Source organism: Streptopelia decaocto (genome assembly GCF_964273445.1).
Source record: "Streptopelia decaocto genome assembly, chromosome: 3".
Taxonomy (NCBI): Eukaryota; Metazoa; Chordata; class Aves; order Columbiformes; family Columbidae; genus Streptopelia; species Streptopelia decaocto.
Window position 1 is genome coordinate 90,461,579 of NC_138656.1, and position 16,947 is coordinate 90,478,525.

At 40.1% G+C, this 16,947-nt stretch overlaps 1 protein-coding gene across 1 annotated transcript in view; it reads right to left on the bottom strand.

Annotated features, from left to right (window-relative positions):
* Positions 1 to 7,855: 7,855 nt before the first annotated feature.
* Positions 7,856 to 16,947, bottom strand: part of COL19A1 (collagen type XIX alpha 1 chain) — a gene marked incomplete at both ends in the record, with an annotated part of 187,590 nt that continues 178,498 nt past the window's right edge. The window contains 3 exons of the mRNA XM_082048168.1: positions 7,856 to 7,992; positions 8,230 to 8,307; positions 15,161 to 15,316. Of these exons, the coding sequence (XP_081904294.1) occupies positions 7,856 to 7,992; positions 8,230 to 8,307; positions 15,161 to 15,316 (371 nt within the window). The remainder of the gene's footprint in view (positions 7,993 to 8,229; positions 8,308 to 15,160; positions 15,317 to 16,947) is intronic.

Below are 16,947 nucleotides of genomic sequence, written 5' to 3' on the forward strand. Positions count from 1 at the left end.
AAGTTAAATGGGAGTAGTTTTCATAACCTCTTTATGTCCCTTGCATAGCCCAATATTTTAAATGATAAAATATAAGAGAGGTTGAACCTTTACAAGTCTTACCTACAGGTTTCTACTGCTGTCTGTTTAGTGCCACAGAGCAGCACCGGGGGAGATTTCGGGGAAAAGATGGGGGAGAAAATAGGCCAAAAAGCAACGTGCTGTCCTTCCCAGAGCCTCGGGACACAGCCTGAGCCAGAACCGTTCTCCTGCACCTCCTGTTTGGCCAAACTCTCTCATAACCCGCATCTACTTTAATACTACAAGAAATCATCAGAATAGATGAGTGCAAATGATGATACAAATCCAGACGTGTGCATGAAAAGTCATTGGCTTGTTCATACATAAGGCTGTTCCATAACATTTTAGAATCAGGTCAGTGTTTTAACCGATTCAGGGCATAGTCCTCAAAAGTCCATAGCACAACAAATAAACCATTAGTGGTAATGACAGACTGCACTTTCACCAGCAAACTTTTATTTTAACTATAAAGTGTGTAAATCTGTTAAAAAGAAAAAAAAAAGAGCAACAACTAATAACAGAATGAAAATATTAATTGCCACATGTAATGCATAACCATAATGAATCAAAAGAAGCAAAAAACCCCAACATTTAAATACAAATGTGAAGTGCTTTAAAAAATATAGTCTGAAAAATGCATAAAATTCCACAGTGGAAAGAAACTCATGTAGCAGAGAAAACATTCATATGTAGAAACCAAATAATAATTATTACAATCAAACAAATTCCACACTGAGGGTCCATTCAATGCAGAATCCAGACAAGTAGATTAAGATTGTGACAGATTTTCTGCCTTCAAGCTGACTCGTGAGTTTTACCTTAAAAAAACAGAACCGAAGGATAAATCTTCAGGCCCATTATAAGTCATTATGGAACACATTGGTTAATCTAAGTATTTAGACGTTCCAAGTCTTGTGCAAGAGCAGAAAAATTTTATCTGAAGAATGGTAGACTTCTGTACCAAAAAAATATCAGGAACTGAAATTTATTAACAGCACATTCAAGTAAATTAAGATTTGGAAAATAAAAGACAGACTTGTGAATTTAAAAGGAAGGTGTATCAACTGTGGTGATACAGACAAAACCACAGAGAGTTTCAATAAATGTATTTAGAAAGCACAAAGCAAAGAGATTGAGAGGTTTCACAAGCCATTGCCAGCCCATTCGCACTGGATGCTCTTTGAAATCTCGGTGAAGTCCCGAGTAAATCTCGTTTTAAAGACTTTCTGGTTCAATATCTGAAAACACCATGAGATTTTTTTTGAATGAAAGACTAGCAAAAACCACTTTTACCCATGAGGATCTCTGTTGCCACCCCTAATTCTGGAGGTTTAACTGCATCGTGATAAATACGTATTTTAGCTCCTAAGTTACTTAAGTAAGTAGGCAGGTACCAAGAGAAAAATATTTAACAACTATCCTCAAAATAACTCATTTTTCACAGTCCAATCTGGTATTTGAAAATGTTGACTCCAATGCTTTCCCTATCAGGATACTAATAAGTACTAGTAACACTGCTGCTGGATACTGTAATAATACATACAAATGTTATCCATCTATAGTTCAGAGAGAGTTTATATATATAATTTTTCCATCACAGCCATCACTGGGTTCAAGCAACCGAGCATGAACTCCTGCATGAACCCTCCTGTGAGTATTTCACAAAGGCCAAAGTCTCTCTGTAGCCACAGGGGCTCTGGAGCGCAAGGTGGAGCACCTGCACGTGAAGGACAGAGGGAACAAGAAACCGAGCCCCTGAGTTTCAGAGACAATGTGTTTGCTCCTCCTAGCAGAGCCCAGCAGTCGTGCTCCGTGTACAGGCAAACGCTGCGTTTTTGCAAATGTTTTTAAATTGCACAGATAATCGGATGAAATGTGTTTGCTTGACCTGCCCACCACTATTTGGCCATGTTGTTTCTAGTTCCTTTACACTTAAAATGCAGTCGCTGCATCTCCTCTGCCCACGGATCACAGGTAAACATGAAATGTCTTTATTTTGTGGGGCATGTAACTCCCATTTGGTTTGTTACAGCTCCAGCTTTATTGCCCTCCCTCAATCTTTCATTTTACTGTTCTGCCTGGTTTGCTGTGGGTGCGTTCAAAAGGACCAGTAAACTTGTGGCAGCTTTAGAAAACAGATGAGGCCAGCTTGCTGAAGCCACTGTGAAATTCGAAGGCAGTAAGTCAAGTTAGTGGTCAAATTATTACCCAGTGTCCTTTAAAATGCTACTGATCTGGGAGTTCTCTTTTTCTTCTCCTGGGAGAGTTAGGCAGCAAGAGAACAATGAAAATAACTAGAATAAAAGCAATCATCTAATATTCAGCCAGGAATGCTATCTGCATCTGATTCAGAGATTATATTAACTTCCATAAATTTTATACATATATATATATATGTATATAAGGCTAATGTTTTTCACCTTTATCTTTTGTTTCCTCCAGACTGTGGAGCCCTAAGTTTTACCAACCTGTAGGAAGCACAAGCCTGACCTTGGTGTGGCCAAAAGCAGCCACAGACAGAAAGGGTGTGAGATATTTCCATTTCCATCTGGAATCTTGTTTCAGACGCAAATGGCCACACAATAATGAAATAAAAAACCACAACAATTTTCTATCCACTTGATACATTTCCACTGAACCAAACCTTAAATGTTGCAAACCAAGAATATAATGAAGGAAAGAAGCAACAAGTCAGCACATAATGTGATTCGTTGAGCGACAGCTGCACATCAGTAGGAAATGAAAGAAAATAATAAAATAAGGTATGTCATTGAAAATCCTTCAGATATATTGCCTGGAGGCAGAATATATTTACATTGAAACTTCGGTAAATAATTAAATGCATTTGTGTTTGCAGAACAGCAGACTCTGAGATAAACCTGCTAGAAGACACGTAGACTACATTCTTTTTAGCTACACACTTCTTTTGGTCTAGAATCTGTAACGTTTGTTAGCAATTAATATTTGAAAACCACATTTCCTTAAGGTATCGGGAAGCTCGAGTTTTCCACTTAAACGCCAGCCAAGGAAAGGTCACGGTTCAACTTGTTCTCCACGGCCTATACCCACCTATGGGTACGGAGATGTATTTAAACATCCACCCAGTACAATCTCGTTCTAGTGGACATAACGGATTTCAAAGAAAATGTATATGACTCAGTACATCCAGAATCTAAAAAACACACTATAAAAAAAAACCCCAAACCCAACATTGTTTTGATTCCTGAGATTCTTCTCATGTTCTAACATGTCAAGTTAGAGCAGCAGTTCTGCTGAATTGGTAAAATGCATGGTTAGGGGCTGGCTTTATGCAGTATATAAAGTTTATAAAACGCTAGTATAGCCCGTGGGGTTTTTATAGGGCTTTTATGTAAACATTACAGAAAAAGAAGAAAAAAAATGAGTGCACACTGACACGAAAAATAGTATTTCACCCTTGTGAAAAAGAAGTGCCAAGATGTTTTGTGTGATTATCCATTAATTTATAGAATATGCTTATTTAACAAAGCTGTGCATATATAACATCTGTAATTATTCACAATTATAAAACATAAAGGGAGGATGAATAATACAATCAGTCCTGTTTCCATATCACAGTGCTCTTTTAGCACTGAAACCAAATCCAGTTTAAGACAAAAAGCATTGGTGTTTAAAGCATGCCTAAGTAGGCTGCACTGCAACTTGATTGTATGAAGTAGTAATCTTTTTAACCCTGGCAGACTCCCTGGTCCCCTAGAGACACAGCATCACTGGGGACAGAAATGATGCCTGAAAGCGGGATGTCCCGTCACTGCACGTCCTATGATGTGAATATAGACAAAACACAAAATCTAAGCAATATTACCTAAAAAAACAATTATACAAGAAAGGCAGTATTTCTGCAAATACTACCATGCAAAAATAAATGTATTTTAGGGGAAAAAAAAGAAAAAAAGAAAAAAAAAAGTCAGGCTCAAGAACAAAATCAGAAACATTGAGTCTCGCGCTGAGTCTGTGCAGCACTGGGTCACGTCTTGTGCCGCTGCACCAGTTCAGCCTGAGCTTTCCCCTCTCTCCTGGAAAGAGCCTTGGACTCACCGTGTGGACAAAAGGAGCCTCAGAAAAGTTCCCCTCTTCCCAAGTTTATTACTTTCCTTAGGCAATTCGAGTAGTTCTGTACATAGCTGCTTGAAGAAAATCCCAGCACTTTGTCAAGTAGGTGATAAAGCAATTTGCCATAAAATATAATAGCCTGACCCTGAAGTAGAACACAGCTTAGAGAGAATTCAAGAAAGGTTTAAAACTTATTGTCAAAGATAGTTCAAAGTCCTGTTGTACTTAAACATTCACAAATCAGAAAAATATCCTGTGCTACTGGGAAATATAATCATCCATGTTTAGTTCCTTGCAATGCTTACTGCAGCACAGACCGCTCAAAACAGACACAAAATTGAGAAAGTAAGTTGCAAACTAGATTAGCACCCTACTGCCCTCCCTGGCCCCCTGCCCGAAACATAAGACAACATTGGTCTGAAACTGCAGAGAAATTTCTGGGGCCAAACGTGAAAACCATGCAGAAGCATGTTCCCAGCTACATTCTGCTTTCCTTTCTAAAAACACAGAGTAGGAGCAAGCCAGCGTGAAGTAAAATTAAGCTGGGATTCACTCTGCTCTACCGCAGTGACGAATGCAGCATCTTTAAAAAGGTATCGAGATAGCCTGTATAAAAACCCACCTGTTCTCTCAGGTGAGAAAAGTAAAGTGGGCTTTTTGCAAAATAAAAAACTATACAACAAGATAATTACCAAAGTTACCTGCAAATCAATTGAAAGTATTCAAACAGACTTTAAAAAGACCTTTAGCTTTGAGCCTATAAAAAGAAAAAGGCGTCTGTAGGAAACATAGATGAAAAAATAAAACTTTTTCAAATATAAAAAGTGTTCTGCTTTCAGATAAATTCAAGTAAATCAACATACACAATTGCATCTGGCAAATAACAGATGCTGAGTTTCAGCTAACTAAAAGCCCCAAAATATACACATACCACTAACACGGCGCAATAGTCTATGTACAGCCTTCTGGGATGGGGGCTGCTCGGAAACCTCTCAGTCACACAGATACCCCTTACGAGACAGCACCCTTTTTGATATTATCACAGAAAATGAAGTTTAAAATTAATTTAGGAAGTAAAAAAATATTTAGATTTTTACATATATTGGAATTACTAGACAAGTAAAAAGAAATTGATGATGAAAAAATGTTCATGCAAGATACCTGACCAGCAGTTCATTTGACTGAATGGAAAACAGTACGTGGGGCCCGTTCTCTCGCTGGTGTATGTACACAGATATATATATATAGATAGATATATATATACACACACTTAGATTGGTGCGAGGCCCCTGGCTTCACTCTTGGGGCTGGCAGACCCGTGGTCCAGACAGCAGCAGATATCTCAGGAGAATCGCTCTGGTTCAAGCCGCCTCACCAGTTCCCAGCATCCGCACAGCTGTGATGCTCTGAGGACCACATCTGGAAAGGTGTCCCAACGCCATGGAGCAAACCAAGACGTGCTCCATGGGCACAGGAGGTCTGGAATAGGAGCAGCACGTTTTGAGCCAAGCACAGGCAGGACCACTTGTTCCAAATGCACCTTCACCCCGGTGGGACGGGCACCTACCGCCTGCAGAGCAGAGGACTCGCTGGCCTGGAGAAGGGGCAGCTGTTGCCTCCCAAGGGACAGCGGGTGATGAGCAGAAACGGAGATGTGAAGACTGTGGTTCACCTGCAGGCTGTGAACTGTCTGTCCCCATCCTTACAAGGGACAGACAAAGCACCCTGAGCCCCCCAGAGGGTTCCCGGCTCACTGATTCCCTTCAGGAGATGGTTTCATGGTATGCCACTGGTTTTCTGCTGTCCTCCTTCCTGCCGTCCTCTCCTGTCCCAGGTGTTTACTCTCAGCCTTCAATCTCTGTGTTTACTTTAACATTTTCCTTGTGCCAAGCACCTTCTTCCCTCCAAACATCTAACTGATTAACTCGTCGAGTAGCTAATGCTCTTTCCCTCTCAGAAAGAGGCATGAAGGCTCGTCTGTGCTCCCCAGCCACCTGGGTCAACTCCTTCCACCACTTGAACTCATCTTGCCCCTCCAGTCTAGGGGCAAGTGCCAAGAACTCTATCTAGAATGAATGCCAATGCGTTACTTTTTTAAAAGACTCCTACTAGTCATTCCTTGCTGTTTTTAAGCAAAACCCAGAAGTCGGCCAGATTGGTGTCTCACAACAGCTTCTCTGGAACCCAGCAGTTCCAATTCGGGAACGCTTCCCTGGCAGCTCGGTCCTGCTCAAGCATGAAGTCAGCAAAAACACTTCCCTGCCTGATGTGGGAGAGGACAACTGGCTTCCTAACGGTGGGGCAAGAGCCCTCAGTGCTGCGTTTGTCCTATGGGTTTATGTTGAGGTTGTAGGTTATAGCTGTCCATGTTCACTCAATAGCACCTTCACTTTCCATTCCACTGCAGCCAAGTCCCTAGGACTACTTTAGGATGATCTGTTTCCTAATAATAAGAAGTGAAACTTTGGCCAACTCTCCTCCCTCCTTTTCAGAATCAGCCTCTGCAATAGATTTTCTCCATGTTTTCTTTTGCTCAACTCTTGGAGCTCTGTAGGATTCACACTTTGTTCTGTTTTGTTCTTCGGGTCCTGTAGGATTTACTGAATGCCTGCAAACTGCATGCAGTTGTGTTCTCTGTAGCACATCTTTCCAAGGAGGGGTTTGCCTTTTTTTCTGAAATTTCTCTTGAACACAAATAATTTTTTGCAACCAGTTCTTAGGACTTGTGAGTTTTGCATTCTACTGTTTTCATGTTCTTCTCCAGTAAGAGTAGAGGCTTGTGAAGTTCCTTCTTTGTCGTGCTGTGTACCCACCACCTCTGCTCTAAAGCAAGAGGTCATCTTTGCTGTAAGCAGACATAATGGCAGAGTAGCTTGGTTACAGGCAGTGATAATACACTTAGTAAGTCCGCATAACGGTTAGAAGATGTACCAGTTCTCAGCTAGGAACCAGCCCCTAATCCGTTTAATATCTGGAGTATATGTAACCATGACGAAACAAACGTACAAGTCCTCAGTTGGGACAACATCCAGTCAGGAGAAAGGTTTCTCAGGGCTACACCTGGTGAATTTCCAGTCAGTCTGAAGCTAAACATTGAGGTTAGAGAGATCATAAACACGCCTTCATTTCCTTCTTCAACATCTAGGAAATGACTGAAATGGTGGGTAGAGTTTGTGGTGCATGACACAGACCCGGTTCAGATGGTGCGTGGAGCCTCCTCGAGGGACGTGAACGTTCGGTCTAAACAGTGTTCCCAGTGCTCCAGCTCAGGTCCTGCTTTTGCCACAAATGGGCACACTTTAAAACTTCAGAACTGTATTTTCTCACTTAAAATTCACCACCAGCAAGAAAAATAAAGCCAGCTTACATACTGAGGCATATATACTATCTCAAGTTATAATAAAATATTATTTGTTTGAAGAAAGAAGCTTATGAAAACTATTTGGGCCTATTATTTTCTCTCTAAGCAAAATAAATACAAGAAACATAACACGTGGAATGCAATCTAGAAAATATGTCATCATTTCATAATTATGACACTGCAAATAACATAGAAAAAGGCTCAATTCTGTGCCTTATAAATTATCCAGATACCACGCAGTGTCAAGGGGAAAAAAAAATGCACCAAGTATTTAAAAGATTAAATTAACTTATTGAGAGGAGTGAAAAGCGACTGTGAACCCGTGTGTATGGGAGAGGGTTTTTATTTCCCACTGGTGCGTGACCGAGTCTGCGATATGTGGTAATAGCAATCTGCCGGATTGCATCTTCCATCGGGTCCTGGTGGCCCCTGGGGTCCGGGTGAGCCTGGTGTTCCCGGTGGGCCCGGCAGGCCAGGAGCTGGTAAAACAGAGGCAGAATTAGATAAGTCTGCCCCAGAGCATGTGCAGTGCCCCACATTTCATCAGTGACCCTCAGCTGCACACCAGCTCATCTGCAAGAAGGCAGGTGGGCCTGGCCTCACGCGATGACCAAATGCAGGAAGAAAGGCACCAGCATCAAACTGGCATGAGAAGCAGGAGAAAAGCCTCTTAGTTCGTAAATACCAATAGCAGAAATAAATTTGGACATGTGTACCTGAAGGGCCGGGTGGTCCAGGGTCACCGGGCAGTCCAATTCCAGGCTCACCTCTTTCTCCTTTCTGTCCTCTGTAACCTACACAGAATAAAGATACGAAAATAAGAGTATCCTCTTATTATAAACAGCAATCTTCTCTGTATTGTGTTGACAGGAGACTATTGAGACCAATGTAACTGGGAAAACACGTGCTCACTTCTTTTTCTGAGACTTGTATTTTTTTCTGAGACAGCTCTGACGTCTACATGTTCCTCCTGGAACCATTGCACCCTCTCCCAGAGGACTCTCGCTGTGTTCACTAGCTGGACCTTTCCCTGAGATTTTAAGTTTTACCTTCCTGAAGTTCCTCTAATAAAGAACCAAATTCATACTGTGCTCCAGTGTTACCCGTTTGATGAAGTGATGTAAAGCACCAACCCAAAGACCAGCTGGAGCCTGACCAGCCCTTCTCTGATAGATCCCAAACTCAGCGATACTTTACTCTCTCCACTTGACATAAATCTTTATGTCTGCACGTTTTCAGACTGTAAAGTGGAGGCTGTATGCTCAAGCATTACGCTAGACACAAGAGAAGACACACCCCAACCCGCAGCACTATGTGGAATGAGGCATCTTTAGAGCTTGATGCAGATTACGGTTTCTGGCATGCAAGGCCTGCTTTGACTCAAGTGCCTGCAAGTTGTTAACAAAGCGTGATTACTAGTTATACTCTGAATATTTGTGTCCATTTTCTTCACAGGCCATAGCTTTCTATTTATCTAAATAGTTTCCACTCTTGCTTAACCTGTTTCTTTTTCCTTAAACTCTTTGTAAAAAAAAAAATAAAAATATTAGTTAGAAACACTCTGGCTGTTTTACAGGACTCATGGGTATCAGTGTAATGATTTGCCTAATATTTTGAGTTAAAAAAATCCATCTAAAAATATAGCTTTTCTGTTTAAACCATGTCATTTATGTAGGAGAGGGGCTGAAAGTATCTTCCTTCCCCTGTGCCTCAGACTTTGACATATAAGGTGACATATGTTGAAGACCAATTTGTCAACTTCCAATCACGTTTGGAATTAAATTTGTTCAGCTTCAGGGACCAGTATATTTCTGGTGCCATACAATAAACTTCCTCTTGTGAAGAGCTGTAACTTTATTTGAATTGAAAGAGAAGAGTCACGGCTGACCAGTCAGCACAGGGGAGTCAATCCACCTGATGTCTCATGGGCACTGGGAGAGGGATGGCAAAGGTTGTCTTGTCAGTGCGCTGTGATCTATGGCAACACTGGTACTTCACAGGACAACTGTGAGTTCTGTGGGTACCAGTACAGGGTTGTTACACCAGACACAGTGCAGCAGGAGAGCTACACAGAGTATCCAAGCTTTCTGTTAAACACCAACTCATTATACACATTGGTTGAAAGTCTATTACCTGTTGCAATCATTCTAGGTTTCAAAACAGAGCATCAATTATCTTACTCTTCTCTCAGCACCCCAAAAGGAAATTACAGTGAGGCAAAAACATTAGAAATTGCATGCAGACTGACATGCATAACAAAAGGAAATCAACTGTTTAAAAGCTCACAGAGAAACAAACTTAATATTAATCATGCATTCTGGTCACTGAGTTGTGTTAAGCAGAACTGTACAAGGCATGTATGCACACAAGCTACAGAGACTCAGAAAAGGGAGGATGCAGGTGTTTGTAGTCAGTTGTGAATCTTGATTTTGCACTTTAATGACCACAGTAGTATTTATATCAAGTTGGTTTGTTCTGGAGATCTTGTGTAATGCATAATAGCCGCTACTGGTTGAGAAGCTCAATCATACAACCACAGGGTCTACTACATTTCCTATTTATTATATATCTCTCTACGTTTCTTAATTTACAATAGACAGTTACAGTACATTTCTCACTACAAACCCAGCTAACGGTAATTTCACAAAGTAGTGCTGCCACTAATAATTTCTTTAAGTTTAAGGAAAAGAGAGAAATCACATTTATGGTATATCACATTTACAAGCTCCATGATAACCGTTACTGTAGGTATCTGAGACATCACAGTAGAAAAGCGATTGAGATGGACCGAAAGATTCTGTAAACATCACCGGAATTCCAGACAGCAAGGAAAAAAACCCACAAGAGCAGAAAGAGCAGCCTGTCAATGCAAATATATGACCCAGGGTAGTGCAAACCACTATTGGCTGCATCTAAATGTACATACAAGGGTGTATTTTGTACACAGTGACAGGTAAGTTCTGTTAACACTGAAGTTTAATACAAAAATTCCCAGGTATCTTTACTAAAAATAATACTTTATGTAACATGGCATGAGCATGTCAGTAAACAGGCCTATATGTAAACAATCTGAACAATGTAATGTGTAATTCTGGCAGGAAAATATTTGATTTTTAATGAGGTATATTTTGCACAGAAGTAGGGCCATGATTACACTTCTACAAGATAATATCACCTTCTCTCTGAGCTAAAAGTAACAAACTCATACATAGTCAAAGGAAAATGTTACTATACACTTATATGAGATTTTTGAATTATTGTTTTTAATATAAAGGCACATGTAAGATGCTGTCTCTTTTTACTGGTAGAATTACAATTCCAGTAAGAGGTACCAGCTTAATTCAAAAGGCAGCTGCTTTAGCCAAGCCTTTCACTTGGGTTCCAGAAGTTTTGTTCTGATTTCTGCAACCCAAAAGTTGTGGTATATAAATATGTACGCAACATGGGCAGTATGGTAAACATGTGGTAGCAGTATGTCACAAGTATGTGTTCAAATGGGTAAGTGTTCTGCTTACAGATGAGTGGTGATCACTAAAATTCAGCTTTTGGTTTGTTGCTCTCCACAAGCACCATGATCAGAAGCATCGCTACCAGAACACCCTCAGCTCTGCTTGGAAATGACACAAGTTCACGTCTGTGAATCTGGAGGTTAAAAGTTCTCTCATTCAAACAGCTCCATAAGGTACTTCACCTATGACATGTCAATATCTAAAGAAGTCTGAGGTTCTTTAATACATCTGTGAGGCAAACACATTACCACAACAGGAAGCAATCGGACTGAGGTATCCACTGTGTTTTACTGTGCAAATACTCTGCATTCTTAAAAACAAACAACTGCAAAGCAAGAGGAAGGGTGCTAAGGGCAAGCCCTCTCATCCAGCCTCCAGTGCATATTCTGAATTCCTCCTGTGTGTTATGGCCCTCTCAGCTGAGAGGCAGTAACTGAGCTTCAGACCAAAGTAAAACAGGGTAACTTCGCCCTCCACAGCAAAGAACAGGTTACAGAAGGTAATGCTTGTAATCAGTGCAGCTATTTCAGAGGAGTGACTGTGTCTGGACAACATCCACCACACTGGCTTCCTGATGTCAGCCAAGGTTTCTTCTACAATTCTTCCACCATGCAAATTAATAATTAGAATAAGAAACACACATTTCACAACAGAGATTAGCAGTAAAGATAAGGAACTTTCACTATTCATCACATGGTATTTTTTTTTCCTGAGCTCTGATGTTTGATTCCTCGAAGTATGAGTAATGAGTACCTATTAAAACACCCCTCTTGTTTCTTTAATTTGATAGAAACAGTGAAGTTTAACTAAGATGAAATATTCTTTTGTCTATTGAGAAAAAAACAATAGCCATATTAACACAAAGGATCTCTGGACTGCAAATTTATCCCAAAATGCACTCAGTCTAACAGACCAAAACTCACTTATTACTATAGTTTCAAAAATCCAATTAAGTCAGAGTTAACTGATCTAGATCATCTGTCCTACATATGACAAGCTGACTGTTTGCAAATGGATGGCATTGCTCTAGCTTACCTATAAAGTCTTGAAATAAACTCCCTGTTTGTCTATGAGACCTTCGCATCCTCTAAAACACATACAGGATAAACGAGATCCTCTGCTCCCCCTCAAGCAGATGCTGCACAGTTCGCTGTAAGACTGCCTCACAGTATCAGCTTGCTGATGCATATGCCATACGTTATTTTTTAAGTGAAGAAATATATATAAAGAAATCTTCCAATCACTATTACATAGAGTCTGTTTAAAGACCAATTGCATGTCTCATAATTTAAGTTGTAATTATTTGTTTTCTTTTAATTTGCATGATGTATCTTTATTGAGACTGTCCTATAAAATCAAAATTATTTGTACCTGAACCACTGGGAAGTACCTGAGGTACACTATGAACAACCTTGCTGAAGGCCAGCAGGTAACAATTCTTAATTAGAGATGAATGATTCTATGCACAAGTGTCTACACATTCCTTAAATACATCTTTTGAAGACCATGCCTACGCTTCCAAAAGTTAATATCTATGTTTTTTTGCTTCTGGGACTAACCCCTACCTATTGGTTTGCTGAGCAGAAGGAGGTTCTGGTGGAATCTGGGCAGGTCACACCAGACCAGGTCCCAGGGGAACTGGTGCCACACTCAAGGTGCACAGAGGGACCCCTGCGAAGCTGCCAGTTTTGTGAAGCACCTCCTGGGATACAGAGCGACTCCTGCCCTTCCCGCTGGCTGGCTCCAGTGGGCTCCCTGCTCAGCGGGCAGCATCACAAACAGGCTCTGGAGGTGTTTGTTGAGGTCTTGTTAACTGCTCTCCAAAATCATTTACTTATTTCTCCTGTGAGGACGGGCTGAGAGAGTTGGGGTTGTTCAGCCTGGAGAAGAGAAGGCTCCGGGGAGACTTCATTGCAGCCTTTCAGTACTTAAAAGGGGCCGATAAGAAAGATGGGGACAGATTTTTTAGCAGGGCCTGTTGTAACAGGACAAGGGGTAATGATTTTAAACTAAAAGAGGGGAGATTCAGACTAGACACGAGGAAGACTTTTTTACAGTGAGGTTGGTGAAACACTGAACAGGTTGCCCAAAGAGTTGGCAGATGACCCATCCCTGGAAACATTCAAGGTCAGGCTGGACAGGGCTCTGAGCAACCTGATCTGGTTGAAGGTGTCCCTACTCATTGCAGGGGGGTTGGACTAGATGACCTTTAACGGTCCCTTCCAACCCAAACTGTTCCATGATGCTATGACTATAATTCCTGTCACTGGTTGTATGGGACAAGTAATTCACTCTGCCAGCCCAGATGTGTATCACTGCACACAGCAAAACTCTGGAGCTGGCAATGTGGGCTACATCCAAGAGAGAAATACAATAAAGAACATCTGTCAGTCAAAATCAATGCATATTATGACTTAGGCTTATGTGCACACAGCGTGCCACCTTGATGGTCTCAGCCACACATGCATGTAACATGCTGCTGCAAGAAATCTTGTCTGCTGTGTCTTTTATGTTTGAAAATAGGCTGGATTATGGAAAGATATTTTTCAATCGGCTCAGAGATTCAAATTTCTTTTTGCTCTTATCACAAAACAATAACATGCACAGGCATAACTGGGGAAGGCATGAAGGTATTTGTAAGTGTGCTTCTCTCATGGTACTATCTCTTACTCAGAGTGTGAAAAGGAGGCAAGACAATTTTTTTTTTGTTTTCTTTCCTTGGCAGTGTAATTTAATGTATCTTTTGCTGTAGCAGAGAAGTAAATGCTTCTCACTTAGCTTACTTTTTCTAATCAAAAAGGAGTATTGAGCATATCAGTAAAATAAAGGGAAAGCCTGCGTACATGGGGCACTACTTTTACTTAAGCATAAGGCATGAAAAAGCAGCTTTATTTTTTTTCAAGCATAGCTATCATCTTTACTCTTGATGCTCACTAACTGGAAATGAAGCCTAGTGTAACATTGCACTTCCCAGAAGCATCTGAGACTGTCCACCACATACATCATCATTGAACAACCTGGCACTGACATTGAAGTTGATTTTTTACAGTGATCTGAATATTTAGGTAATGATGAAGTCAGTGTTGTAAGATTCTAAGCCTTTTATTGTTTTCCTTGATCCTTTATTCTTGTTCTTCTCATTCTGAGCTCATCACATTTTTCAAGCTTCTGTCAGGGCTTTGCGCTTATCAGTGTTAGTAAGTCTTTATTCTTCTCATAGCTTTAGGATCCACACATCTTCAGCCTTGCTGTCATGTTCTTCATTCCAGTCTGACTTGCTCTGACTCCAGAGCAGACCAAACTAACAAAAGATAATAAAGAACTACCTACAGATAAACTGCAAATTACATATTACCCACCCACAAAATATTATTCATCGATAAATTATTTTTTCCTTTTATTCTATTCTCCTCTTCCGTTTAATCTCTGAGAGGCTGACCCTACAGTAGAGCACAGCTACCAGGAGCCTGGATCCCTCAAAGCCAATTTTGCAGTGAAAGACAGTTCAGTGAAACGAGAATCCTACCCTGTCCAAATGCACTGCAACATACAAATTACTGTTTGGGGTATAGTGAAAAGCTGATTACTCTGAAACTGATTTGGGAAATCAGATTTTTCAATGTAAGAAGAATTCATGTGGTAATACTTCAGTTTTCACTGATTCTCAAAGAACAATATTTGCTTCAGTTTTTCCTTCTCTGTGTCGTCTCAGAATCAGAGCTGAGAGCACTTGGACTCTGAGATCAAATTTCGTTTCTTAAGTAAGATGGTCTCTCAGTATGAAACAGGATCAGAATAGTTACATTAGAGTGCTGGCATAGTTTTTCTTCCTTGTAAAAGTATTTTGGAGAAAAAATAACTGCTACAGTAGTCTACAGATCTGTCAGCTTTAGATATCTGTCAGTAATAATCTTTATCACTTATTAGAGTAAAATGCACTGATTAGGAGTTATAATCAGTAAAATTCACACATTTACTACAGGTTAATGTTTAGATCTAGTCTGGAAAAACATAAGCACAGTTTTAAAAGTTAATCATTAGGAAGCTAGATAGGTAATCCTGGTTTATTTAATAATCATTAGCAAGTGTATAAAGATTTCAAGATAAAATTAATGGGAACATTTTTTTTAATTCCTACCTTGAATTCCACGTTCTCCTGGTGGTCCTGGCAAACCATCATTTCCTGGTGGCCCTGGTAACCCATCTTTTCCTGGGGGACCTGGTTTTCCATGAGCCTGGGAGGCAAGCATTGCAGCAGGCAGCTTCAGCTGGGATACAAACTGAGCCATCCTTTCTTCATTAACAGAGGACACAAGAAAAAGTGGGTAAGAAATCTGCCAGCAAAATGTGGGAAAATAGATAAATCCCAAAGCCCCAGCTACAGTAAGTTTCTGGAAGTAAGGTGTTCAGTCCTCCTAAATGTCCAGATATTAAATGCTCCTATAAGTATCGGGGTGTTTAGTTCCAACTGACTTCATGTCTGAGTCCTTACTCTCTGAAATAATCCAAATGATTAAAGTTTCTATTACTACTCTCTTTTACTAACATATTACAACATTTCAAATGACTTCTGACTCCTGTTCATGGAGTACTTGAAATACACAATCACACAATAATTAGTACTTAGCATCCCTACAAAGGGCTAACTTATATGTTTATAGCTCATATTAAATTGTGAAGTGAAACTTAAATACTGTGAACAGTTCTTGCAATGTGCTGACATCCTAAAAACTGTTGTAAAAAACTTGTGAGTGCTCAGCAAACATTATTAACTGCAGAGATTTTGGCACGAATTGTTCATGCTAGTAAAGTGCACTTTGTGCACATTTCAGTGTTCTTTAGAGGTAGACACAATAGGCACTAACCTTGAATCTGTCTCATTTATACTGGACTAAAAAACTTAACAAAGCATTCTATAATTTAGCTGGTATTTACTCTGGTGGAGTTTTAAGATTTAGGAAAAAATATAGAACAAAGAGAAGAATGGGCATCAAACAAAAAGCAAGCAAAGTGATAGAAAATAGCCAATGTGAAACAAGGCCAAAAATAGAAGTTCTGTGGGAACACTAGGGAGGTGTAGAAAATGGAATAGCTATAAAGGCCAAAACCAATATTCTCTGTAAGTAGGACACATTTTAATACTTTCTTTTTATGAATAGACTAAACCTTGTTACCATTCCATTTGAATGGGAGAAGGAGGTAACTTCAGCCAACAAAATGCTCTTGAAATATAAAATAGGTTGGAGCCCTAAGTGGAAGCAATCTGGAGAAGGGTAAAAATACACAGAGCGATGGCCTTGTTATAAAGTGAAAAATTGCCTGAAGAGTTTAAAGTTTCAAACTTGATATGGTTTCCTTTATCCACAAGAGTTAAAAGGTTTTGTATCTACAAATATTAATGACGAAATAGCTAAACACATTGCAGACATAAGAAGAGCTACTGTTAAGAGGTGTTCTAGTTGAGGTTTGTTTCAGACACCTACCTGAATCACGGCTCATAAGAAAATGCTGGGGAAGAAAAACATTTCCTTTTCAGAGCAAAGACATACCTAAGCAAGCTTTCACAGTGCAAAGGCCTTGAAAGAATCTGGTACCTGCCTGCAACTGTGCCCGGAGTCGGTGTCTGCCAGGGAGCTTTGGAGCTCCCTGGGGGTGTTTGCAGAAAATGCACAGCAGTTCACACCTGTGCAACTGGAAGCTGTCGAGCCTTTCTCTCATTTAGATAGTCAGCCACCGAGGGGCCAGAATAATTAGATACTTCTATTGTCTCCACTTTAGTAAATCTTCAGTGTCTTAACAGTACATTGTAGATATGTACATATCTGCAATTATACACGATACGTCTATGTGTCTACAATAAGAAATACATGTGTTTGCTATTATGATTTGCAGCAAACTACCTTTGAATGTTAATTAAAAGACTAC